This window comes from Capra hircus, chromosome 27 (assembly GCF_001704415.2).
Source record: "Capra hircus breed San Clemente chromosome 27, ASM170441v1, whole genome shotgun sequence".
NCBI lineage: Eukaryota > Metazoa > Chordata > Mammalia > Artiodactyla > Bovidae > Capra > Capra hircus.
The window spans coordinates 43,462,878-43,484,355 of NC_030834.1; the positions used below are offsets into that span (position 1 = coordinate 43,462,878).

The 21,478-nt window shown below is 50.9% G+C and overlaps 1 protein-coding gene across 1 annotated transcript in view; it reads right to left on the reverse strand.

Moving 5' to 3' along the window:
• DLGAP2 (DLG associated protein 2) overlaps positions 1-21,478 on the reverse strand; it is a 275,245-nt gene that overhangs the window by 22,684 nt on the left and 231,083 nt on the right. Inside the window, exons 7-8 of the mRNA XM_018042138.1 lie at positions 5,626-5,975; positions 4,816-4,857 (exon numbers count right to left, since the gene is read on the reverse strand). Of these exons, the coding sequence (XP_017897627.1) occupies positions 4,816-4,857; positions 5,626-5,975 (392 nt within the window). The remainder of the gene's footprint in view (positions 1-4,815; positions 4,858-5,625; positions 5,976-21,478) is intronic.

Here is a 21,478-nt window from a genome sequence, read left to right on the forward strand (position 1 = left end):
GTGCTTGAGTGGAACTCCTAACCTGCTGGAAGTCACCACATCTTTCTAGTCTCAAGTGGGTCATGGCTGGCATAAGTGTTACCTTGCTGGATGAGGACACTGTTGTTACTATTGTTTTACACAAAAAGATTGCAGTAAGCTAATATGTTAAACACGCTGCCCACGTCAGTGCAGTATGAGCTGCCTGTGTTCCAGCTGCTGTTCCGTGCTGTGACTATAACCTGATTTATCTAATTAGATATAACTAGTTTTCTGCCACTGTAAAAAATGCCATTGTAGACCTATGTCTGTGCATGTATATAATTTTGTGACTATATTCACAGTCTCCGCGGAGGCAGGGGCAAAGGCATTCCCTTCTGCCATTCTGGTAGATATTGCTGAACTTGAGAGATACACAATGTGGATGAAGTTACTTCATTCGTATAGTGTCAGGGAGCCATTTGTATGGAAAGAGCACTAATTTTTATCCTAAAAATGTTCAGAATATTTGCCTCATTACTTCCAGTCCTAGGATTCTAGTCTAAAGACGTTCCCTTGAATTCTGACATATTAAAAGGTCAAAGTAGGGGAAACAGGAGGACAGGATACTGGCCACACTGAGTATAGACTGCTCACAACACAGATGCCTGTGCAGCTACGATGGAGGCTGACGACACAACACAGACTCAGGAGTGAACGTCAGCAGGCGGCGTGAACGATGCAATCAAGACGTGTATTCACACACAGAACACACACATCTGCACAGACAGAGAAACTGACCACAAAGTGACCAAACCAACCAAAATATCACAAAATCGTTTGTCTTCTTTTCTCTAGTGTGTACAGCTTCTCTCTTATGATTCTTTTATTTTTATAGTGAATGAGAAAAATACAGCTTTTGGAGTCAAATTCTGCCACTTGCTGGCATGTGACACTTAGGTAAGTCTCAGATTCTATGGCTGTTTCCTTCTTAACTTCAAAAGTGAGAGATCAGCAAAAGCGGGGTTAATAGGTGTGAAACTGTGTGTGAAGCCAGATTCATGTAGGTTCTCCAAAGCAAATCTAACGCTCCCTCCCTCACCTCCACTTTTAAGATCCACAGATATAGTAATGATATATTAAGTTCAAGGAATATATAATGAATTTTATAGATTCTACAGTGGTTGTCCTATGAAACCATTCTAACAAAAAAAGGTCTCTGTTTTTCAGAAGGTAAAGGTGGAGGAGGATGTGGTCAAGCTGCATAAAGCCAGGTCGAGCTAAGTATTTATCAATTTCAGAAATCTTGGGAGAGCTTTATGAAGACAGGGAAAATCAAATTTAGGACAAAGGAAAGGAATTATTATTTTGCACAGTGGGAAGGAAATCAAAGGAACTTTTTCCAAAGAGAAAATTCTCATGAGAAGTGTAAAAGGATTATAAAAGTTTTGAGAAATATATGTACATATTCATTTTTACAAGAGCCGTGGTGTTCTAGGGCCTTCTCTGGCTCAGTGGTAAAGAATCCTCCTGCCAAGCAGGAGACCTGGGTTCGATCCCTGGGTGGGGAAGATCCCCTGAGAAGGAAATGGCAACCTACTCCAGTATTCTTGTCTGGAGAATGCCATGGACAGAGAAGCATGGTGGGTTACAGTCCATGGGGTCACAAAGAGTCACACAACTGAGCAACTAAACAGCAATAACAGCAAGGGTGTACTAGGCATGGAGAAGAAAGATGAAGTCAGCAGGACCTGTGTATGTGAGTGGCCTCTCCGAAGCAAGTGCTGATTGGAGGTGCCTGCTGGTGGATGGGGATGGATCCTCCCTGTTGCCACGTGAGTGGTGGGTGCTCGGCTCCTGGAACACCCGCCTCTTGTCCCTGGGCCGTGACAGAGGGGTTGACACTGAGCCATGGGCCATGAAGAGCAGGGGCAGGGTGCACAAGAGAGTGCATGTGTGTGAGTGTGTACATGTGTACATCTGAGTGCACACCTGTAGTTGTGCATTTGTGTGCATGCATATGTGTGTACATGAGAGTGCAAACATGAAAGTGTGCACATGGGTACACCTGAGCTTACTCCTGTGGGCATGCCTGTATGTGCACGCACGTGTGTGTATGTGAGAGCATACACGTGAGTGTGCATATGTACACACGAGCTCACTCCTGTGGGCATGCCTGTATGTATGTGAGAGCATACACGTGAGTGTGCATATGTACACACATGAGCTCACTCCTGTGGGCATGCCTGTATGTGCACGCACGTGTGTGTATGTGAGAGCATACACGTGAGTGTGCATATGTACACACGAGCTCACTCCTGTGGGCATGCATGCATGTGCATGCACACATGTGTATATGGGGTGAACATGCGAGTGCATGTGCATACACATGAGCTCACTTCTGTGGGCATGCGTGTGTGCACGCACATGTGTGTACATGAGAGCGCACACGTGTGAGTGCAGTATGTACATGTAAACACACATCTGTGTGCATGCTCATGTGTGCACATGACTATGTGTGAGCACACACACGTACACACAAGAAATACCTGTGGATGTACATGTGTGTGCATGCTCCTGTGTATACATGAGGATGCACATGTGAGAGTGTGCATGTGTGTAGCACACGTGTGACAGGTGAGTGGATGTGTGTATGGCCCAGATTTTCAGAAAGCCATGGCTGATCACCCACAGCTGGAGGGACCAGAAAGCAGGAGGCTGTTAGCAGAATGTTGGCTGAGCTTTGATCTCGGGTTTTTGCTCTAAAGAAGCTCATCTTAGACTCTGCCTTCAAAGCCCACACAGCAGAGTGGCTGAGTTGCTCCCATATGGAGTCCCCACATTTTTCTTGGTGACCTACTGTGAGTCCAATAGTTAAGACGTGAACTGCCTCCCCTGCTCTGTGAGATGCTGGAAGCCCTAGCAGAATCAGGCAGGAAGGTAGGGGACGTGGGGGAATGTAACCTGCCCAGGACTCCTGGGTGTAGCCTCGGGGAGGACGTTTAAACTCAGTGACCACTTATGACATCACACAGTGGGCATCACTCCCATTTTAGAGATGGGATGACTGAGGCAGACAGGATGGAAGGATCCCTGGACATCAGACCACATTACAGGATTACACACACACACAAAACAAGGGCAGAAACCCTGCAACAACAGACGAGTCACAGATAAAAACAAAATGAACACAAAGAAGATCGTTCGTTGCCACCATCACTGCGAGGAAATGAGGCAGGGCCGGATGTGGCGTCCAGGTGAGGGGGCAGGTCACCAGGAGGCCCAAGTGCAGCCCAGCCCGCGGGGTCTGGGGCAGGACGCCACGGGCTCAGCTGAGGACCCCACACGTCAGCCCCTGTCCCTGGCCTGGGCTCCAGGGAGGGTGCAGGCAGGATGGGCCATTGCTCAGCAGGAAGAACAGCATTTGTCAAATGAAAGGTGTCCCAGACACTGCGTCCTGCGAGGTTGGGCGGTGACCCAGCGGGGACTGTCCCTGCAGTTCCAGATGGACACTGGGATGCCCACTGCCTTCCCTGCAGGCTGAGGACAGGGTGACCGGTGGGGTCAGCTGTCCTCCACGTGGGGTTGTGGGTGAACCAGAGCAGGCTCGTGGGGGGCAAGGCCTGCCCCTCAAGTCATCCCTCTCTGTGCCCTGGGGACCCCCTCCTGTCACTGGCCCGCAGCCTCGGGTTCCCCATTCCGGACTGGACGTGGCCCCTATGGACAGGTGGGGCTCCTGTGAGGACAGCGTGGGGGAGCCCGGGGGTCTGGGTGTGGACTCAGTGCATCCATGCGGGTCCCCAAGCCAGCCCCCGGCAGCGCTCTCCACACCGCTCTGCTCTGGGCCCTGAGCCCTTGATGCCCTCCAGCACTTCCTGGGAGCTCTCCAGGCGTGTGCAGCGGTCCTTCCATCAGCTCAACCTGCCCCTGCTCCCGGCTGGTGCACCCCCTCCTCTGTCGCTCGAGTTCCTCGGGTAATGTTTTCTTTGGCTTCCAGCTCACCCCGCTGGGCCACCTGAGCTGACACACTCAACCATCTTGTGACTGTTTGGCCGCCGGGAGGACAGTGAGCCCCTGCACTCACATGCTCACCCACACTTGCCCACGCTCGCCCACCGACACTGACCGAGAGCTTGCTATGTGCCAGGCACTGTGCTAGGCGCTGGGTACCAAGAGGGGCAGGTGCGCCCGGCTGCCCGCGACACGCAGCTGAGGGTCTGCAGGGGCCGTGGGACCACACGGGGCCCCTCTGGGGTGAAGCTCCGCGGCTGGAAGCAGAATGGAGTGTGGGGTAGTCAGGGTGTCAGCAGCTCCTGGGGGTGATGTAGAGGCGGGAGGGGGATAAGGCAGGTCTGTGGGCTTCTGGGACAATCTGAAAGCATCTGATTGTCTGGAATGTTCCCACTGTTTTCAGAGAAGTGGGAAGCTGACCCTCCAGCCCTGTTTGTGGCTCAGCGGGCAGCCCACGGGAAGCCTGTGGAAGGTGGCAGGTGGGAAACCAGGGTCACAGGCGCCCAGGGAGGTGACCTTCTTAGCCTGGGGGCCTCACAGGTCTCCTTGGCAGACGAGACTGTAAAGGCTGAGACCCTGAGAGCAGCAGGCACCCGGGCCAGCACCTCGGCCCAGCCAGCTGTGGCTGCGGGGGTCACTGGCGCTCAGAGCCCCAGCTGTGTCCTCAGGAGGGGGCTGACTGCGTCTCCGGGGATGCAAGGGTCCCCGCGACAACGGGAGCGCCTAGCATAGAGCCTGGCATATAGGTGAGGACAGAGAGGCGACGAGAGCGGCGGATGAATAACCCGGAAAGGGAGGAAATAAAATTCATGCGTACTTGGCTCGGGGGCGTATTTCAGTACTTACATCTGACCTTGGGTATGGCTGATGCTCTGGGAATTCAGAATCCTAAACAAAACAATGAAGCCACAGTGTGGAGACCAGGTTCAGTGGACCCGACAAGCGGGCAGCTCGCCAGCCTGCCGCCCCTGGCCCCACGACGCCCGAGACGTGGCTCCCCCTCACGTCTGGGTGGGCCCTTCTCCCTGGAGTAACGGAGGCCTAGCGTTTTTAAAGCACCCCACAGGATTGGGGCTGACGGAGGTGTCCGGGCTTGCTGAGATCCTGCCTGGCTGCTGACCCTGCCTGGGCTAGGGGTCACCAGATACGCGATCCCCGAGAGGCCAGTCCTGGGCTCCACTTCTGAGTGGGAGCTGGATGGTGCTGTGTCCCTCCCCTCCTGGAACTCGAGTGGACTCCGTGGCGGGTGTCGGCGCGGGGGCAGTGGTTTTGGCTCTTGCTGATCAGAACACAATGAGAAGAATAATCCGTGGGCACCCAGGGGTTGGCATGGGGACTTTTGGGGCCTGTGAGCAGATGTGCCCATTCCCTGCAAAGAGCCTCCCAGTCCCTCACCTTTGGTTCCAAAGCCGAAAAGACTAAAAAGCTTTAGAAAGATCAGGTTTCAACCCCAAACCTCCTTCTTATGCATCAGAGTAACCTATCTCTACACTCTCCATGCTGCTGGCTGCCCCTGGAAATGCCTGGGGGTCCTCTGCCCACTGGACCTGCCACTGGCTTCTCCCGAAAGCTGGGGCTCAGAGACTCTGGGTGCCTGCAGGGTCCCCACGGGGACCGGGTCCATGCCACTGGGGGGGCATGCACGCGGGTAGGTACCTGGACCCCAATGGAGGAGCGCTGGCTCTTGAGGAATTCCTCGGCCTTGGACGCCAGGATGGCCTTGTCGCCGGTCCGCGTGGCGCCTCCCTGGCCCTCGGAGGCGTGGCGCTGGGCCGCGGCCGTCTCCAGGGCCAAGCTCATGGCCTTGTTGCTGTCCAGACTGTCCGTGGAATTGTAGAGGCCGCGGCCGTCCGGGGGCCAGGCGGCCATCCTCTGGGCGCGGCTGTCCTGGTAGGCATCCTGCGTGGACTCGGTGCTGCTTTGCGCTGTCACCGAGATCAGGGGCTTGGAGGTGGTGCGAGGGGGCACGGGGGGCGGCGTCTTCTTGTAGCTGGCATAGGAGATGCCTGCGAGGGGGACACAGCCGGTCAGCGGGGCTCCTGCCCGCCGAGCCTGCTCTCCCGCCCAGCACCCGCCAGCCATCAGGCACAGCTCCCCTGGCGTCCAGCCTAAGAGAGGACGCAGACTGTGGGGGAAGCTTCATGCTCAGAGACAGCCTATGCGGAGGTGTGTTTAATAGTGAAAAATTATGAAAACACCCCCAAATCCGGCAGAATAGGTGACTTCTGACTCAGCAGGACAGAGGGCAGCCCCCCGTCCTCACACAGGTCAGGCACCGGGAGAGGGGCTCCTCCTATACACGGAGCTAGAACAGCAGGGTCTTCGCGGTTCTCTCCAGACTAAGACGGACTGTGTCTGCACAGAAAACCTGGGAACGAAGAGAGGTTAGAAGCACACTCATCAGCGACGGTGTGGCGGAAGGCTCTCTGTGTGCTCCACAAACGCTTCTGGTGAACAGGTATTATTTTCATCACGAAGACACACAGGGACAGAAGGCTGTCTGCTCCCTGTGAGCACAGGCTCGCTGGGTATAAACCGTGGGGCCGGCTGAGAAGGGAGCCGGGTCTCCACGTCCACCCAGTTCACCTCTGCGTCCTGTGCCCACATTGCAGCTCCACACAGGCCACGGGCTGGAAATCCACTGAAGGGAATAAGCGCAGCTGGAACTGAAACGGTACTGAACGCCCCTTAGAAGGTGTTCAGACTCAGCAGCCGTATGTGCTGGGCCCCGGGTAGTCCTGATTCTCACAGCGGGAAAACCTCACAGCTGCTCTGATGGGAGTGGACTTCCCCCTGAGGTTGGCTGTGCTGCTTTCCCTGGAAGGAAGAACTGGCTGGAACCCCCGGGGGGCCCTCATCATCAGCAAACTTGGCACCCACACTGGGAGCAGGTGAGCGAGGGCAGTTGGCTCGGGGACCAGACAGGCCAGCGAGTGGCCTGGGGGGCGGCCCCCTCCCCGGGGGGCAGACGGGGCGGCTCTACTTTAAGGGCCTGCAGAGCCGGGCCAGGAGTCAGCGTGCTGCACCCCGTGGAGATGCGCCAACTCCTTTCCCACCTGTGGGGACTCCAACCAACACTCCCCGGCCGCAGCTGCCCCGCCAGTGACTTTTGAACTGTGTGAGTGGATTCTCCCAAGAAATAAAGCATCAAGTGTCACCCAGATGGACATCAACAAATAAAACAGAGTGAGTTTATCACGTCAGGAGGATCTTAGTTTAAAGGCATAAAAACTGCACATGAAAATTAATAAAATGCACACATTTTTAAAAGGGTGAATGGGAAAGAGGCACGTATGGGTAGAAAACAGAGATACGAAGAAGGCTGTTAGCAAAATGGACTCTGAACATTGTCTACAACACAGAAACCTCTAAAATAAGTCTTTTTAAAGACTTGCCCCCTAATGCTCATCAGCCCCAAGAGGAAAACTGTTGAAAACTGACTTTATTCCAGGTTTTTATTCTGGGAGATTCTGATGTTTGAGAAAGCTTTCCCAAGCTCCAACCTCCAGCACTGATGACTAGCTGAGCTGAAGTGAGTGTGAAGCCTTCTGCCCAGAGGGTGGGTCACCAGCAGGAGGGGAGGGGCCTCCAAGGAGGGGGGGCAGCCCCTCCCCTCACTTGGCAGGGCCCTTCTGCCTGAAGCTGCTTCTTAAAGGCACATTCACTCTCCTCACCAGGCCTGTCCACCTGTGGTGCTCAAGTGGCTAAAATCCTTCGGTTTAAGAAGACCTCCGTCCATCTGATCAGAGTCAACTGTGATGCGTCCCCTCCAGCCCTGTGGTAACTCTTGCCCAGGCCCCGCGGTTAGTCCTCTTCCCTGGAGCTCACAAAGCTTCAGGGACACCTAGATGGTTCACCACAGCCCCACAACCCCCTGCACACACTTACAGTTTTGCCCTGCAAGCCCCCTTGGAGCAAACCCAGGACTTAGTGAGCTTGCTGAAACCCCAGCATCATCACCATGGGGCCATGGTCACCAAGGACACAAGGTCTTAGGAGTCAGGCTGGGCCCCTCTGTTCATGGGATTCTCCAGGCAGGAAGACTGGAGTGGGCTGCCGTGCCTTCCTCCAGGGGCTCTTCCTGACCCAGGGACTGAACCCGCGTCTCCTGCTTGGCAGGTGGGTTCTTTACCACTGACCCATCCAGGAAGCCCCTCCCGAGGCTAGTGACTGCACAACAGAGAGACTGTTCCAGAAGAAGGAAAATGCAAAAAGCACAGCAAACCCACCTTCTTCAAGAAGGTTGTTTCTGGCCACAGAGAAAAAATAACTATGAATGTATCTGGGCTTCTCAGTAAGATAAGAGAGCAGCTCAGGCTTCTCTGCGATTGCTGGCGGGTGGAGAAGACACCCTGGGATCTGGAATGATCGAGGGTCTGGGTAGCACCAGCTGAGGCTGGACATCGTCAGGACCCTTTGGGGAGAGTTAGGCCCTGAGGCGCAGGAGGGGCTGCGAATGCCCTGCTGGCCCTGGGGACGGGAGTGCCACCTCCCTTCAGCCGGGTCCTGGCTTGCTGACTCAGTGACAGGAAAGGGACTGGGGTTTCAGGAACCAGGGGTGTCCCGTGTCTCACGGACCAGCTGAGGAGAGCAGGTGCAGGGGACAACAGTCTGCCCCCAGACTGCTTCTTGCCTGGGGAAGGCTCGCTGGCTGTACTCTCTTGGGGACCGTGGGGGCCCCGGAGAAGTACCTGCCCCCTTTCCCCATCTGGGGAATCTCAGCCAGCGCTGCTCAGCCTGGAGAACCTGTGCCCCTCTCTCCCAGGGGACTTTGGCGATGTCTGGGGACACTTCTGGTGGTTACGACAGGGAAGGGGAGAGGCTGGGGTGCTGCTGGACGTTTTCCGGGCTCAGGAAGGCCCCACCACGCAGATGACCAGCTCAGAAATAAACTCAAGTGACACCACCACCTCGTGTTTCGGGCGGGGCCCACCTGCTCCCCTGAGACGTGAAGGGACGTGGGTGGCCGGGTCTCTCTGTAACGGCCCGTCTTTCCCTGCGTGGAGTCAGGCTGAGGCCCGCCATCCTGACCCGGGACACCGCTGGCTGTCCAAAGTGTGTTCACCTTTCCCCCACACCTCTCCCATATCACATTTTGTTCCTCAGTGAGCTTTTCTCCACCGCTGATAACATCGCTATGACAAGGGAATCAAGCACAGTATCTACATGTTGATTGATGGGGAAAAGTGGGGAGAAAGCTTACTGGCAGCTTTTCACTTGAAACGCTGGGAGCTGGTGGTCTTCGTGGGAATGCAGGGAGCACAGCTCATTTTAGAAGGAGGGTCCTTATCCTTTGCCACCATGTCTGCAGACCCTGCTGAGAGCAGGTGGTCCCCCCCCCGGCTCTGCGCCGTGGCTGTGGCTGAGCACCCCAGACCTCATCCTACAGCAGGGGGTGGCGTGGGGGTGGTCCTAGTTGCTTCTCTTAAGCAGAAATACCGATTCTGAAGAAACGGCCCCTGCCTCCCGGCAGCTGGGGGTGACAGTGCGGGTGAGGAGAGAGCCGGGAGCACAGATTACAAGGCGCCTCGCCATCGCAGTTGTGTTTATGCTCAGTGTGGAGGTGAGCACAGGGCAGCAGGCGGGTGGGCTTTCCGGCCGCGCTCACCTCCCCAGGAGTGAGGACACGCGCGCGAGGACTGCCACACCATCGCACGACAAACACGACGGGACACCTTCCCGGGAAGCCGGGCTGAGGCCCTCCACGCGACAGAGCCCACGTCCCGCACAGCTCGCCTCCGCGTCACGCTCAGCCTCAGGGACTCCCTTCACCCGCTGACTAAATGGACCCAGTACAGCTTGGACTGAAAATTCGACGAAGCAACCAAACCGCCTTCCTGTCTGGTTGTCTTATTTTCAGTGTTACAATTTATGTCCACGGTCACAGGAAAATCCACCATCACATCTTCTCAACTTGGCATGCGTTTGCCGCAGGGTGATAATGTGAATTTTACACTGATTTCTTTGTAAAAATGTAGTGGGACAACACACTTTCCCAACAAGTTAATTAAAAGGGGGCTCCTTGGCAGGACTGGTGCTGAAGCTGAAGCTCCACTACTTTGGCCCCATGATGTGAAGAGTCGACTCATTAGAAAAGACCCTGATGCTGGGAAAGATTGGGGGCAGGAGAAGGGGATGAAGCGGACTTCATTCATGAGTCCACTCTCCTGACAAATACATGCTGGTGCTTACAACTTGTAGAGCAGAACTGTGTATTCTTTCTTTTTTGAATTGTTTATTCTTAAATGAGTTCTTAGAATTAGAATTAGAAGCTGGGAAATACAGTGAAGAAAGAATTAAAGGGAACTCCCTGGTGATCCAGTGGTTAGGACGCCGTGCTTTCCCTGCCAAGGGCAAGGGTTCAATCCCTGGTCAGGGTTTAAAATCGGGCAAGCTGTGAGGTGCAGCCAAACATAAAAAAAGAAGACCATGAAGAAGAAAGAATTAAAAATGTGCATTTGATCATGTTAATTTGCTGCCACTGATTAAAATAAGTAATTATAGATATCCTTTTATACATTCAAGAAAAATATTCCATTATTCAGTTGAACAGTTTGGGTAATACTGATTGAGCTAATTATTAGGTACAGGCCGTATTGTCTATCATTTTCTACATGCAGGTCAGACAAACATCATATACGAATGAAAACTTTAATTTTAACAGCAATGTAATTCTACTGAAGTATGTACAGCTTCAAAGAGCAGATGAATCAACAGATTTCTAAACAATCTCAAAATTTATTTAAATAAAAGTGATCAAACACAAATTTTGAAGTAAAAATGAAACGGTAACTTTCTTTAGATATCCTGAAGGCCTGACTACTTTCTCTCTCTGCCTTTTCTTTGCTGTGCTGGGCAGCATGTGGGATCCAGCTCCCCAGTGGGGGATCAAACACGTATTCCCTGAGTTGGAATGGCAGAGTGTTAGCCGCTGGACCACCAGGTAAGTCCTAGCTCCCTTTCTTTCTCTCTCTTTTTAAATTGAGTCCAGGCAGGAACATCCCTTTGGTTTTAAAACCTGACATTGATTTTTTTTTTAACCAAGTGCCTAACACTATGAAATCCCTGGAGATCTTCAGGCTGTTTTGTGGTTCTAGAGGGAGATTAAATGCACTTTGCTTTATTGCATTTCCTGAGTTGGTCTGGATCCTGCCTACATCTCAGGAATCAGATGTGTTGGTGAGACTCACCCCAGAAACAGTGGTGGTGAGAGGAAGCAGCTTGAGGAGAAGCCTTCTCCGCTGAGCCTCTCGAGGCCGATTCAAGGCCGATTCAAGGCTCCGGGAAGGCTCACTACACTGCTCGAGACGGAAGGAGCCATGGTAGGGAGATCTCCATGAAAATGGCATTGAACTAAAAGTGTTGATGCTTAAAGGAAACTTTGTTAGTTCTTTTCTGTTAGAGCCGAGTAATGAGGTGTGTGAAAATCAGGCTTTCCCAGGCATGCGCGGGCTTGAGTTCATCTCATTTGGACTCTTTCTGAAGAAATGACTCAAAGCCCTGGGTCAGAAGGATGCTGAGCCGGCAGGTGGGAAGGGGCTGCAGCCACGGACCTGCTGGTTGAGCGACAGGAGGGTGGACTTCTCCACCTGGACGATGACTGTGCCTAAGACCTCATGGATTTGTTCTGGTTCTGTGAGAAGGACCACCTTCCAGATGGCTTTGTCCAATAGCTCATCCAGGAGCCAAGTTTAAATAACCTGAACTTTTAAAGGCTTCCCAGGTGGCTCAGAGGTAAAGAATCCACCTACAGTGCAGGAGACCTGGGTTTGATCCCTGGGTGGGAAGATTCCCCTGGAGAAGGAAATGGCAACCCACTCCAGTATTCTTGCCTGGAGAAACCCATGGACAGAGGAGCCTGGCGAACTACAGTCCAGGGGGTCACAAAGAGTCAGATATGACTCAGCGACTAGATGACAACAACAAACTTCAAAAATATCTAAACACTTAAACTACAGCTAAGCATCGGTTCCCCCACATTTGAGCTGCACTTGAGCGCCTCAACAGTCACAAGCAGCCAACGGGGATGGTGGTTGACGGTGGCCGCAGGCCACAGTCTTCCAGGACCATGCTGGTCTTGAGCGTTTCCTCCAGGCGAAGTTTAATCAGTACAAGCCCACCTCTCTGTTCCACGGATGACACAAAGCAGAGGAACTCCATTGTAAAGATTTTCCTGTAGGTCTTCACAGTGTTGGGTTAGCAAATCTGCTGAAGGGGGATCTGGAGAAACACACTCTATTTGAGGTAAACTAACTTGAATGGGATGAAATCAACCACCGCACAGTCTATACTTCCGCATGACCTTAAGTCATCTCAAATGCGAACACACTGTTACGTCAATGGATGCCTTATTATCCCTCCACACCTGGAATTCTGGACACTGTTTTTGATTTTGGTCCTTACAAGCCATTTGCAAGCCAAAAAGGAAATTTAAAAATTAGCATTCTATCGTATAAAGCACAAATATGTAATCAAGATAAAATATACTTCGAAAGGCAGGCTTCACCATTCTATTTGAATGTAACAGTCACTCTTAAATTCATTGCACTCTCTTAATTAGAACTTCAAAGATAACAGCACAAAAGGAATTACAGTAATCAAGCCCATGAATGTCTAAATGAGAGTCTGGATATTGGAGAACCCAAACCAAGGCAAAGATTCAACATAAAAGATTAAAGCTACTTTAATTAATGTCAATCTCAAAACAAAAGTGTAAGTCGCTCAGGATGCAGAAATCTCGTCCCCCTGGCATGAGCACAGTGGTTTCCCTGAAGTTACAGAAACTCGTGTGGGCCGCACAAGTTCTGATGGGCCACAAGCAGACATCCACCTCCCATGTGTTAATTAGCAAGAAATTACAGTCTAGCCAGCATCTAACATCTTGCAGACAGTAAAATGAAGTGATGACAGCTGTTTCATGGTTTGAGACATTTCCTGTTTTCATTTTAAATATTTAAAACCCACTTTGCACAAGAAGAACTTGGATTTTCCAAGGAAAAGCTAAGAATGAGGCAATTTTTAAAGGTGTAGAGAGTCAGATAAGTTTCTAAGCACAGAATTCTGAGTGTTCAAGGGGCTAGGCTGTAAACAACATGACAAAACATGAGGATTGATTTAGCCAAGTCCTGAGGTTGCGGGGACACACAGGACAGAATGTTGAAACATACGGGGTGCAGAGGGCGGTTCCCCCCAATCAGGTGTCCAGTGGGAAACAGCTGTGTCCCGAGTCTGTGAGAATAGGAGGCTTCAACTTAGCTGAAAACACTGAATCACGGAAAACAGTGATTTTTTTTCAGTGGAAAAGCTGACAGACCACCACAGGGACACAGCTTGGGGGACTCGGGTCAGTCTGTTTCCGGAGGATCTGCAGATGGGGCAGCGGACGGCACTGTCCTCTGTCCTCAGAGCCGACATGTGGGCTGCACCTCGTCTCACAGGGGACGTGTAATCAGGAATGAAGCCTGCACTAGAGTTGTGCCGGAACAGTATTTTTACCACCACGATGTGTGGGGGAGTAATTCTGGGGTGGTGCTTTGTTTCATGATGAAATCACTGACTTCACTCCTTGTGGCAAACAAGGCAGGTGTGGCTGTGGACCCCCGTGAGTTAAAGTACTGGAGTTACTACTGTCTTTTGACTCAAAGAAAACGGAAAAACCTTCCAATGAAAAGTTAATAAAGCGATAATGCTGGTACCAATTGCAAGGGTAAAAATAACACGTAACTTGAGCTATTTACAGCTACTGATGCTCAGCATCTAATGAATAAGTCGTTAATTTTGCCTTTTGTAGTTCTGTTGCTCAGTCGTGTTCGACTCTTTGTGACCCCATAGACTGTAGCCTCCCAGGCTCCTCTTTCCATGGGATTCTCCAGGCAAGAATACTGGAGTGGGTGGCCGTGCCCTCCTCCAGGGCATCTTTCTGACCCAGGGATGGAAGCCAAGTCTGCTGAATTGGCAGCAGACTTTACCACTGAGCCACCAGGGACTTCTCCCGGAAAGCTCTATAAGGAGGTTGGAGGACATGGACAAGGTGACCGTTTACTGTCTTTTCAGAGACTGCAGGTGACGTGTCGGCCTGCCGGCTGACTCCCTTTCCTGGGCTCCACCTCCCACAATATTCTTTATGAAACAGGAAACCTGACCTGACACCCGGAGCTGGAAAACAGATGACGCAGTCTGCCATAAGGCACACAGAAGTTCTAAGTGAGTCCTCACAAAAGAACCAGGCTGCTCATCCACGCCTCCCTGGATGACAGCACAGTGCGGTCAGCGCTCAGTGAACATTTTTATTCTCCTGCTCTAAGTTCAGAATATCAATCACACAGCAAACCCACCTACCCTGGGAACAGTGTTCCCACCTGAGCACAGCTCAGAGGGAAAACGTCCTTTACTGATTAATCCATTTGTTCCCTGTTTTCATTAAAAACTCAGCAGGTATTTCTATAGTGCTTAGCACACCCCAGGCCCTGGGGACCCAGCAGTGAGGAAATCCCTGCCTCCCTGTTCTCCCATCCCCAGGGAGGAGACACGGAGCCAAATGCATCATCTCAACACACGGGCGCCCCCTGTGGCGGGCTCCAAGTGCAGCCTCAGAGCAGCTTTGTGTAAAGCACCACGATGTGTATAAGACCCAACTGCCTTTCCTGCCTGAGCCTGGGGTCTAGTTTAATATTCATTTAGTACCAGGTTCATGGTTATTCTTTCGAAAGAGAGAGAGAGAGAAACACAAGCATCTCTAAAGGTCACACCTGCATGGTGATAATGTATGACTAGAAAAAAAAGCCAACTTAATTTTGAAGAGAAAGAATCATTCAAGTGGGGCTTTAGGAAAGGAACTCCCTGATCTCGGCCCATAGGCGGGGCCTTGGGGTGCCAGGCCGGGGCTCCTTGAGCTGAAGTCTGGCGCGGCATTTAGGTGTGGACAAGTGTGGGTGGGCTTGCCGTGGCGGCCTCATCTGTAGGACAGTGGACAGGGCTTGCATCTAATGGGTGCAGACACAGACTCTGGGCATCCTTTGAAAAGTACACAGCATGTGCCTTGTAAAGAGCTCCCAATGCCAAAGTTACTCATTTCTTTTTGGCACCATTCGCCACATAGCACAGGCCTTTTAGAAACCTCCCTTGTAGAGACCACTAAGCCCCAGTCTGAAGGAAAGGGCGAGTGGGCGGGAGGAGACTCCTCTGCCCCACGGCTGAGACCTGGGATCTCAGTTCCTGCTGCAGATCGTCGGAAGAGGAGAGAACTCTGACCATTTCATGAATCACAGACCATTTTGTAATAACTCAATATTAATTAACAGAAGGGACTAAATGTTAACTACCAAGCATCAGCTGAGAAAATGTGATCGCGGTGATTACCTATTTGCAGATATGCCCAGAGCTTCTAAACCTACTTCAGTTCTGTTTCCTTTCCTTTCATGAAGTATCTCTCTTAGTATTTTATAGACATTAGGCACAAAACAAATATTTGTGGACTGGATTCCGTTGATCGTGTGACTGATCAAAATGGCAGTGAAGGAATGGCCCGCTAGAAACCGATAAACACCGACTTCCTATTAGAGAGAGAGATCAAAGCACACACAGACCCTTTAATGAACAGATACCTGGCATTGCCCTGCACTTGCCACACAGGAATTCAGAGGACCTTCACCTGCCATCCCAGAAAAAGCCACGCTCCTCAGCTGGCGAAGCCTTCCTTCTTACTCACACTCATGGTGACATCAGACACAGTCACCTCCTTCCTTATCTCTTTCCTCCCTGGCTTCCAGAAAGGAATAAATGAACGTACAGCTGTCTGTGCTCAGAGTCTCAGTCGTGTCCGACTCTTTACGACTCCCAGAACTGTAGCCCGCTGAGCTCCTCTGTCCGTGGGATTCTCCAGGCAAGAATCCTGGAGTGGGTTGCCATTTCCTTCTCCAGGGCATCTTTCCGACTCAGGGATCAAACCAAACTCCCAGTGGATTTATCATAAAGAACATTTATAAATGGGTAAACAGAGGTATAAATGTTCTTTATGATAAATCCGCTCGGACTTTCAAAGCTCCCCCATCATTTGTGCTTAAAAAGCACAGCATGGCTCTATGTCTTAATGACTATGTTAGGATGAAGTAAATTCAATGTAATTGAGTGTTTTACTAGGGAATGCTCTAATATATGAATACATGTCCCCTAGAGTCTATGGTTTCCTGACTATGGTTCACTGCCACCTAGCCATCACTTGAAAGGATCAGTGCAAAATAAAATTTCACAACCCAAGTCTGAAACCATAAACCAAGCTCACCATACACATGTGTAGCACTCTACTTCTTTTGGCCCCTGAAAATGGGTTGAAAGAGTAATCTCAACCTCATTCAACCTCTTACTCCAAATTTGGGAATGTAAAAATGCCCTATCCAAATTCTGTTTTAGTCTAATACCCCTCCTGAAAGGAAATGATAACCAGCTAGCGCTAACTGAACGTCTGAGTTTCGAACAGCTCTGGTGTCTTTGTAAAGGCACAAGGAAGTTGGGGGCGGAGTACTTTTCTCAGTCAAAAAAGTATTTTGAGTGTTTGGATATCTTGCACTTAAAGAAAGGCAGTTCCCTCAAAGTCATTTTATATGCCTGAATACTTCTTACCTGTCCAGGGAGTCAACATCAAAACTGGAAGGATCACCCGCAACGATTCTGCAGTTAGTGGGCCACTGAGGACCTCTTTTCAGAAGTGGCCAGATGTCATCTGAGGAATAATTAACAGGCCTGGGTGGTGGCCATTCTGGGAGAACCTCTGCACTTGACCTACATCTCAGGATAAGACTTGGGGATATTATTCGCGTGTTTTTTCCACAGTCCTTCCCATTGAGCAGCTCTGGGCTCCTCTCTGCAGAGAATTTGCTTGGGGAAGGCAGTTTAAGTTGACCCCTCTTGATTTTGGTGATTCAAGGAAAAGAAACGAGAATGGTTATTTCTTTCACAGCTATGCTGCACGTGATCCACCTGAGTGTCACGTCAAAATCTGATAAAAGCAGTGGGCACCCTGAGCTGGTACCGTCTTCCCTGGTGGCTCAGATGGTAAAGAATCTGCCTGCAGTGCAGGAGACCTGGGTTCGATCCCTGGGTCAGGAAGATCCCCTGGAGAAGGAAATGGCAACCCACTCCAGTATTCTTGCCCGGAGAATCCCACTGACAGAGGAGCCTGGTGGGCTGCAGACAGGGGCTGGCAAAGAGTTGGACATGACTGAGTGACTCACATACACACACAGAGGAAGACATCCAATGAGCAAGTTGTCTAAGAGGACAGCTTAGCCCAGGGGAGCTTAAACACTGAACTTTAAATATTAAGTGAGTGCAAACTGTTCATGTAAATGGATTTAAATATTTTATAAGCTGTAAATTCTCACGTTAACCATCGTTACATTCAACAAATATTTACTGAGTCCTGTACAGCCCAGGTGTACACACAGATCAGGAGACTGGGCGAGTGCAAACTCAGTGCAGCAAATACACACGAGCTTGAGCACAGCCGTGACCCTGGCGGGTGTGAGGAAACACACCGACGAAAGATCAGAGACGCCTGGGAACCCCGGGTGTTCACCACTGCTTCAGGAAGAACAGGCCAGCCGGCGAGCAGCAGCCCTGCTTAGCAGCGACGGCGGCGTTCGTGACCCCCGGCTGGTGTCCCTGGAGCCTGGTATGGTGAGACTGGCCACGGAGCGGCAGGAGCCCGTGTGGCCAGCAGGCCATGAGAGACGCCGCCGTGGGCAGACCTCAGCCTGGGGCCCCTGGCGTCTGCACACACGGCCTCAGAAGGCACGTTCTGTGCGGCCAGCAGCAGAGGCACCGAGAAAGCGCCCCTGAGACCCTGGGCTCCTGGGAAGCACATCATCCCCTGCTGCGTGGTTGCGTGCTGTGTTCTTTGATGCGAGCTGAACAGTCATGGGTGGGAAACTCCAGCCCCTGTTCTAGAAGGGTCTGATGTGGCGCTCAGCAGCAAGAGGTTCCTGTTCTCATGGCCGTGGAGAAAAGAGAGTCAACAGTGAAAACTAAAATAATTTCTGACACCAATTATCTATGAGAAAGCCTGACACAGAAAACTGCAAATGTCTTGCCCTGTGTCTCCAGGGAAGCCTTGCTCATGAGAGCAGAGAAATCCTACTGTGAGGCCTGCCGCTGGGCTATGACCCATCAGCAGCTCGGTCAAGCGGATGCCCTCCTTCCCAAGATAGAGAACATTTTAAATTTGAAAACTAAAATGCAGGGGATCAAAAAATTACATCAAAATGCAGTTATCAAAGCGTTAGGAAATTTCTGTGACTGGGGTGTCTATTAATGCAGTTAATAATGAGATCTGGCAAGAGGACGGATAACGACTGTCGATTTGAAAGCCTCATGAACATAAAGGGTGTTTTGGAGTCCTGGCATGAATTGTAGGGCGGCTATACACTGGGCCCAGCACACCAGGGGCTGGAGGCCCTGCTAAAGTGGGCCTGTTCTGTTGCTGCATTTCTAACGGGGGGATACTTTATTTTAAAGTTAGACCAGATCACCTTACATGCCTCCTGAGAGGCCTGTATGCAGGTCAAGAAGCAACAGTTAGAACCAGACATGGAACAACAGATTGGTTCAAAATTGGGAGAGGAGTACGTTAAGGCTGTATGTTGTCATCCTGTTTATTTAAGTTATATGCAGAGTATGTCATGTGACATGCCAGACTGGATGAAGCACAAGCTGGAATCAAGATTGTGGGGAGAAATATAAAAAATCTCAGATATGCAGATGACACCACCCTTACAGCAGAAAGCAAAGAGGAACTGAAGAGCCTCTTGATGAAGGTGAAAGAGGAGAGTGAAAAAGCTGGCTTAAAACTCAACATGCAAAAACTAAGATCATGGCATCCAGTCCTATCACTTCATGGCAAATAGACAGGGAAACAATGGAAACTGTGATATTTTATTTTTTGGGGCTCCAAAATCACTGCAGATGGTGACTGCAGCCATGAAATTAAAAGATGCCTGCTTCTTAGAAGAAAAGCTATGACACACCTAGACAGCATATTAAAAAGCGGAGACATTACTTTGCTGACAAAGGTCTGTCTAGACAAAGCTGTAGCTTTTCCAGTAGTCATGTATAGATGTGAGAGTTGGACCATAAAGAAGGATGAGTGCCAAAGAATTGATGCTTTTGAACTTTGGTGTTGGAGAAAACACCTGAGAATCCCTTGGACTGCAAGGAGCTCAAACCAGTCCATCCTAAAGGAAATCAACCCTGAATATTCACTGGAAGGACTGATGCTGGAGCTGAAGCTCTAATACTTTGGCCACCTGATGTGAAGAACTGACTCATTAGAAAAGACCCTGATTCTGGGAAAGACTAAAGGTGGGAGGAGAAGGGGCCAACAGAGGATGAGATGGTTGGATGGCATCACTGACTCGATGGATGTGAGTTTGAGCAAGCTCTGGGAGCTGGTGAAGGACAGGGAGGCCTGGCATGCTACAGTCCATCAGGTCACAAAGAGTCGGACATGACTCAGCGATGGAACAACAAAGATGCTGGAAAAATTAACCACTTTTTATCCCCCCTTACCTCCTGAATGTATTAGGGGTCCCCCAGGAGCCCGTGGATCCCAGGCTGGGGGCCTCAGCTGCAGAGTCCATGGCCCCTGTGGGAGTCTGTCTCCAGTTTGCTCATCACGCTTCCTGCAGGGCCTCAGCTGCAGACCTGCCAGGTGAGGAGTGGGCACCTTCTCCCTGGAACGACCTGCCCTTCGCCCGGCAGTCGGGACGGGCTCCGGGCCCGGCAGCTCCGTGTCTGCTGAGTCCCGAGGGCCCCTCAGCCTCTTGCTCCTGCTTCCATGGGGGCTTCTCCGGCTCCTGCCCTCAGTGCCCCTCCTGGACCTGAACGCACCTGTCCTGCAGCGCCTGCACGCTGACTGCCCTGGCCGACCTAGACCCGGCCGCAGGGGCGCCCTCGGGACCCGCCTGAGCCGCCAAGTGTCTTCTGTTCTGCTCTGATGTCCCCGGTCCCCAGAGGAGGTCAGACCTGCCACGTGGTAGTCAGCAACCACCAGCCTGCAGAAGCGAATGGTGTTCCTGTACTTTCAGATCTACCTGGTTGATCATTTTACAAGCACAGCTTCCCAACATCTGTGAAAATGCCTCCCATCTTAGTGACCACTCCGGCCCCTAACCCCAGCCACAGGACAGAAGATTCCAGTCCGTGTCCTCAAGGTCAAGCTGCTGGCTGCAGGGCTGCTGATCAAAGTTCCTGTGTAAATGATATGACTATTTTAAATGGAGAACCTGAAGAAATACGCTTTGTAGATACTGAATTAGTCATGTCTGTTCAGAGGAACAGACCAGAAGAGGTGTTCACACATGGAGAGAGAAGTTTATGAGAGGAACTGGCTCGAGTGACTGTGGAGGCTGTTGAGACCCAAGCTGCGTGGGTCCCGTCGGCCACCTGGAGACTGAGCAGAGCCGACGGTCAGTTCCCATCTGAGGGCCGGCAGGCCCAAGACCTGGGGGAAGCTGGTCTCTCAGGTCAAGTTCAAAGGGAGAACAGTCAGGCTGGAGGAATTCTCTCTTACTCACGGAGGGTTAGCTTTTTGTTCTGTTCAGGCCTTCAACTGATTGGGCACAGCTCACCCACATTAGAGAGGGCAATCTGCTTCACTCAGATGTGGGAATGTTCACGTGTCAAAAAACACCCTCACAGCAACACCCAGAATAATGCTTGATTAAACACCTAGGCCCAGGCAAGCTGACACATAAACTTAACCATCACTGGTATCACATGTACAGTTTTCCAACATTCCTTGGACCAGCAGTGCCTTAGTCCTCAACTACTAGTCCAAAGCAAAAGTAACCAGCCACCAGGAAACTGGGCAGGAGAGACAGATGGGTATGATGAGCAGGTTGCAGGAAGCCTCCTTCTCTTCCCCTCTGAATGATGTTTCAAAGGATAGAATTTTCTTAAAGGTTAATTCTCCAGAAAATAGAAATACCTAAGAGGAAACCACTAGGTATGAGTCCAAATACATCATTTTACGTTGTCAAAGTGTTTCTTGAAAAGAATAAGCAAAGAAGAAAAACCCGACATTGTGAAAGTAACAAGTACATTATAATTTTTAGTGCATTTTGAAGATAGTATGCGTAAAATGACTAAGTACAGATAATCAACAAACTCAGCATATATACAGTGCTGTGTGGCCATGTTCCTCTGACTTCCAGTGTCAGCTCACCCTCTACCTCATTGCAAGGCAAGAGGACTCCTGACAGCCAGGGATCTGACTGAAGAGCACAGCACAGCACCTCTTTCTGTCCGAGAGCAAACTTATCTTCTTTTAAAAGTTCTCAGAATATTTTATAATTTTGTAAATTTAAATAACTGGTTTTAATTTAATGTTGTTTAACTAACACATTATAAGAAACAAAAGCCATAGTATCAATGCTTTCTAAACATAATTATGAAATGACGCAGGTATATACTGAGAGTAAATATGATTCACTGTCACAGGCTACAGGGCTTTGCA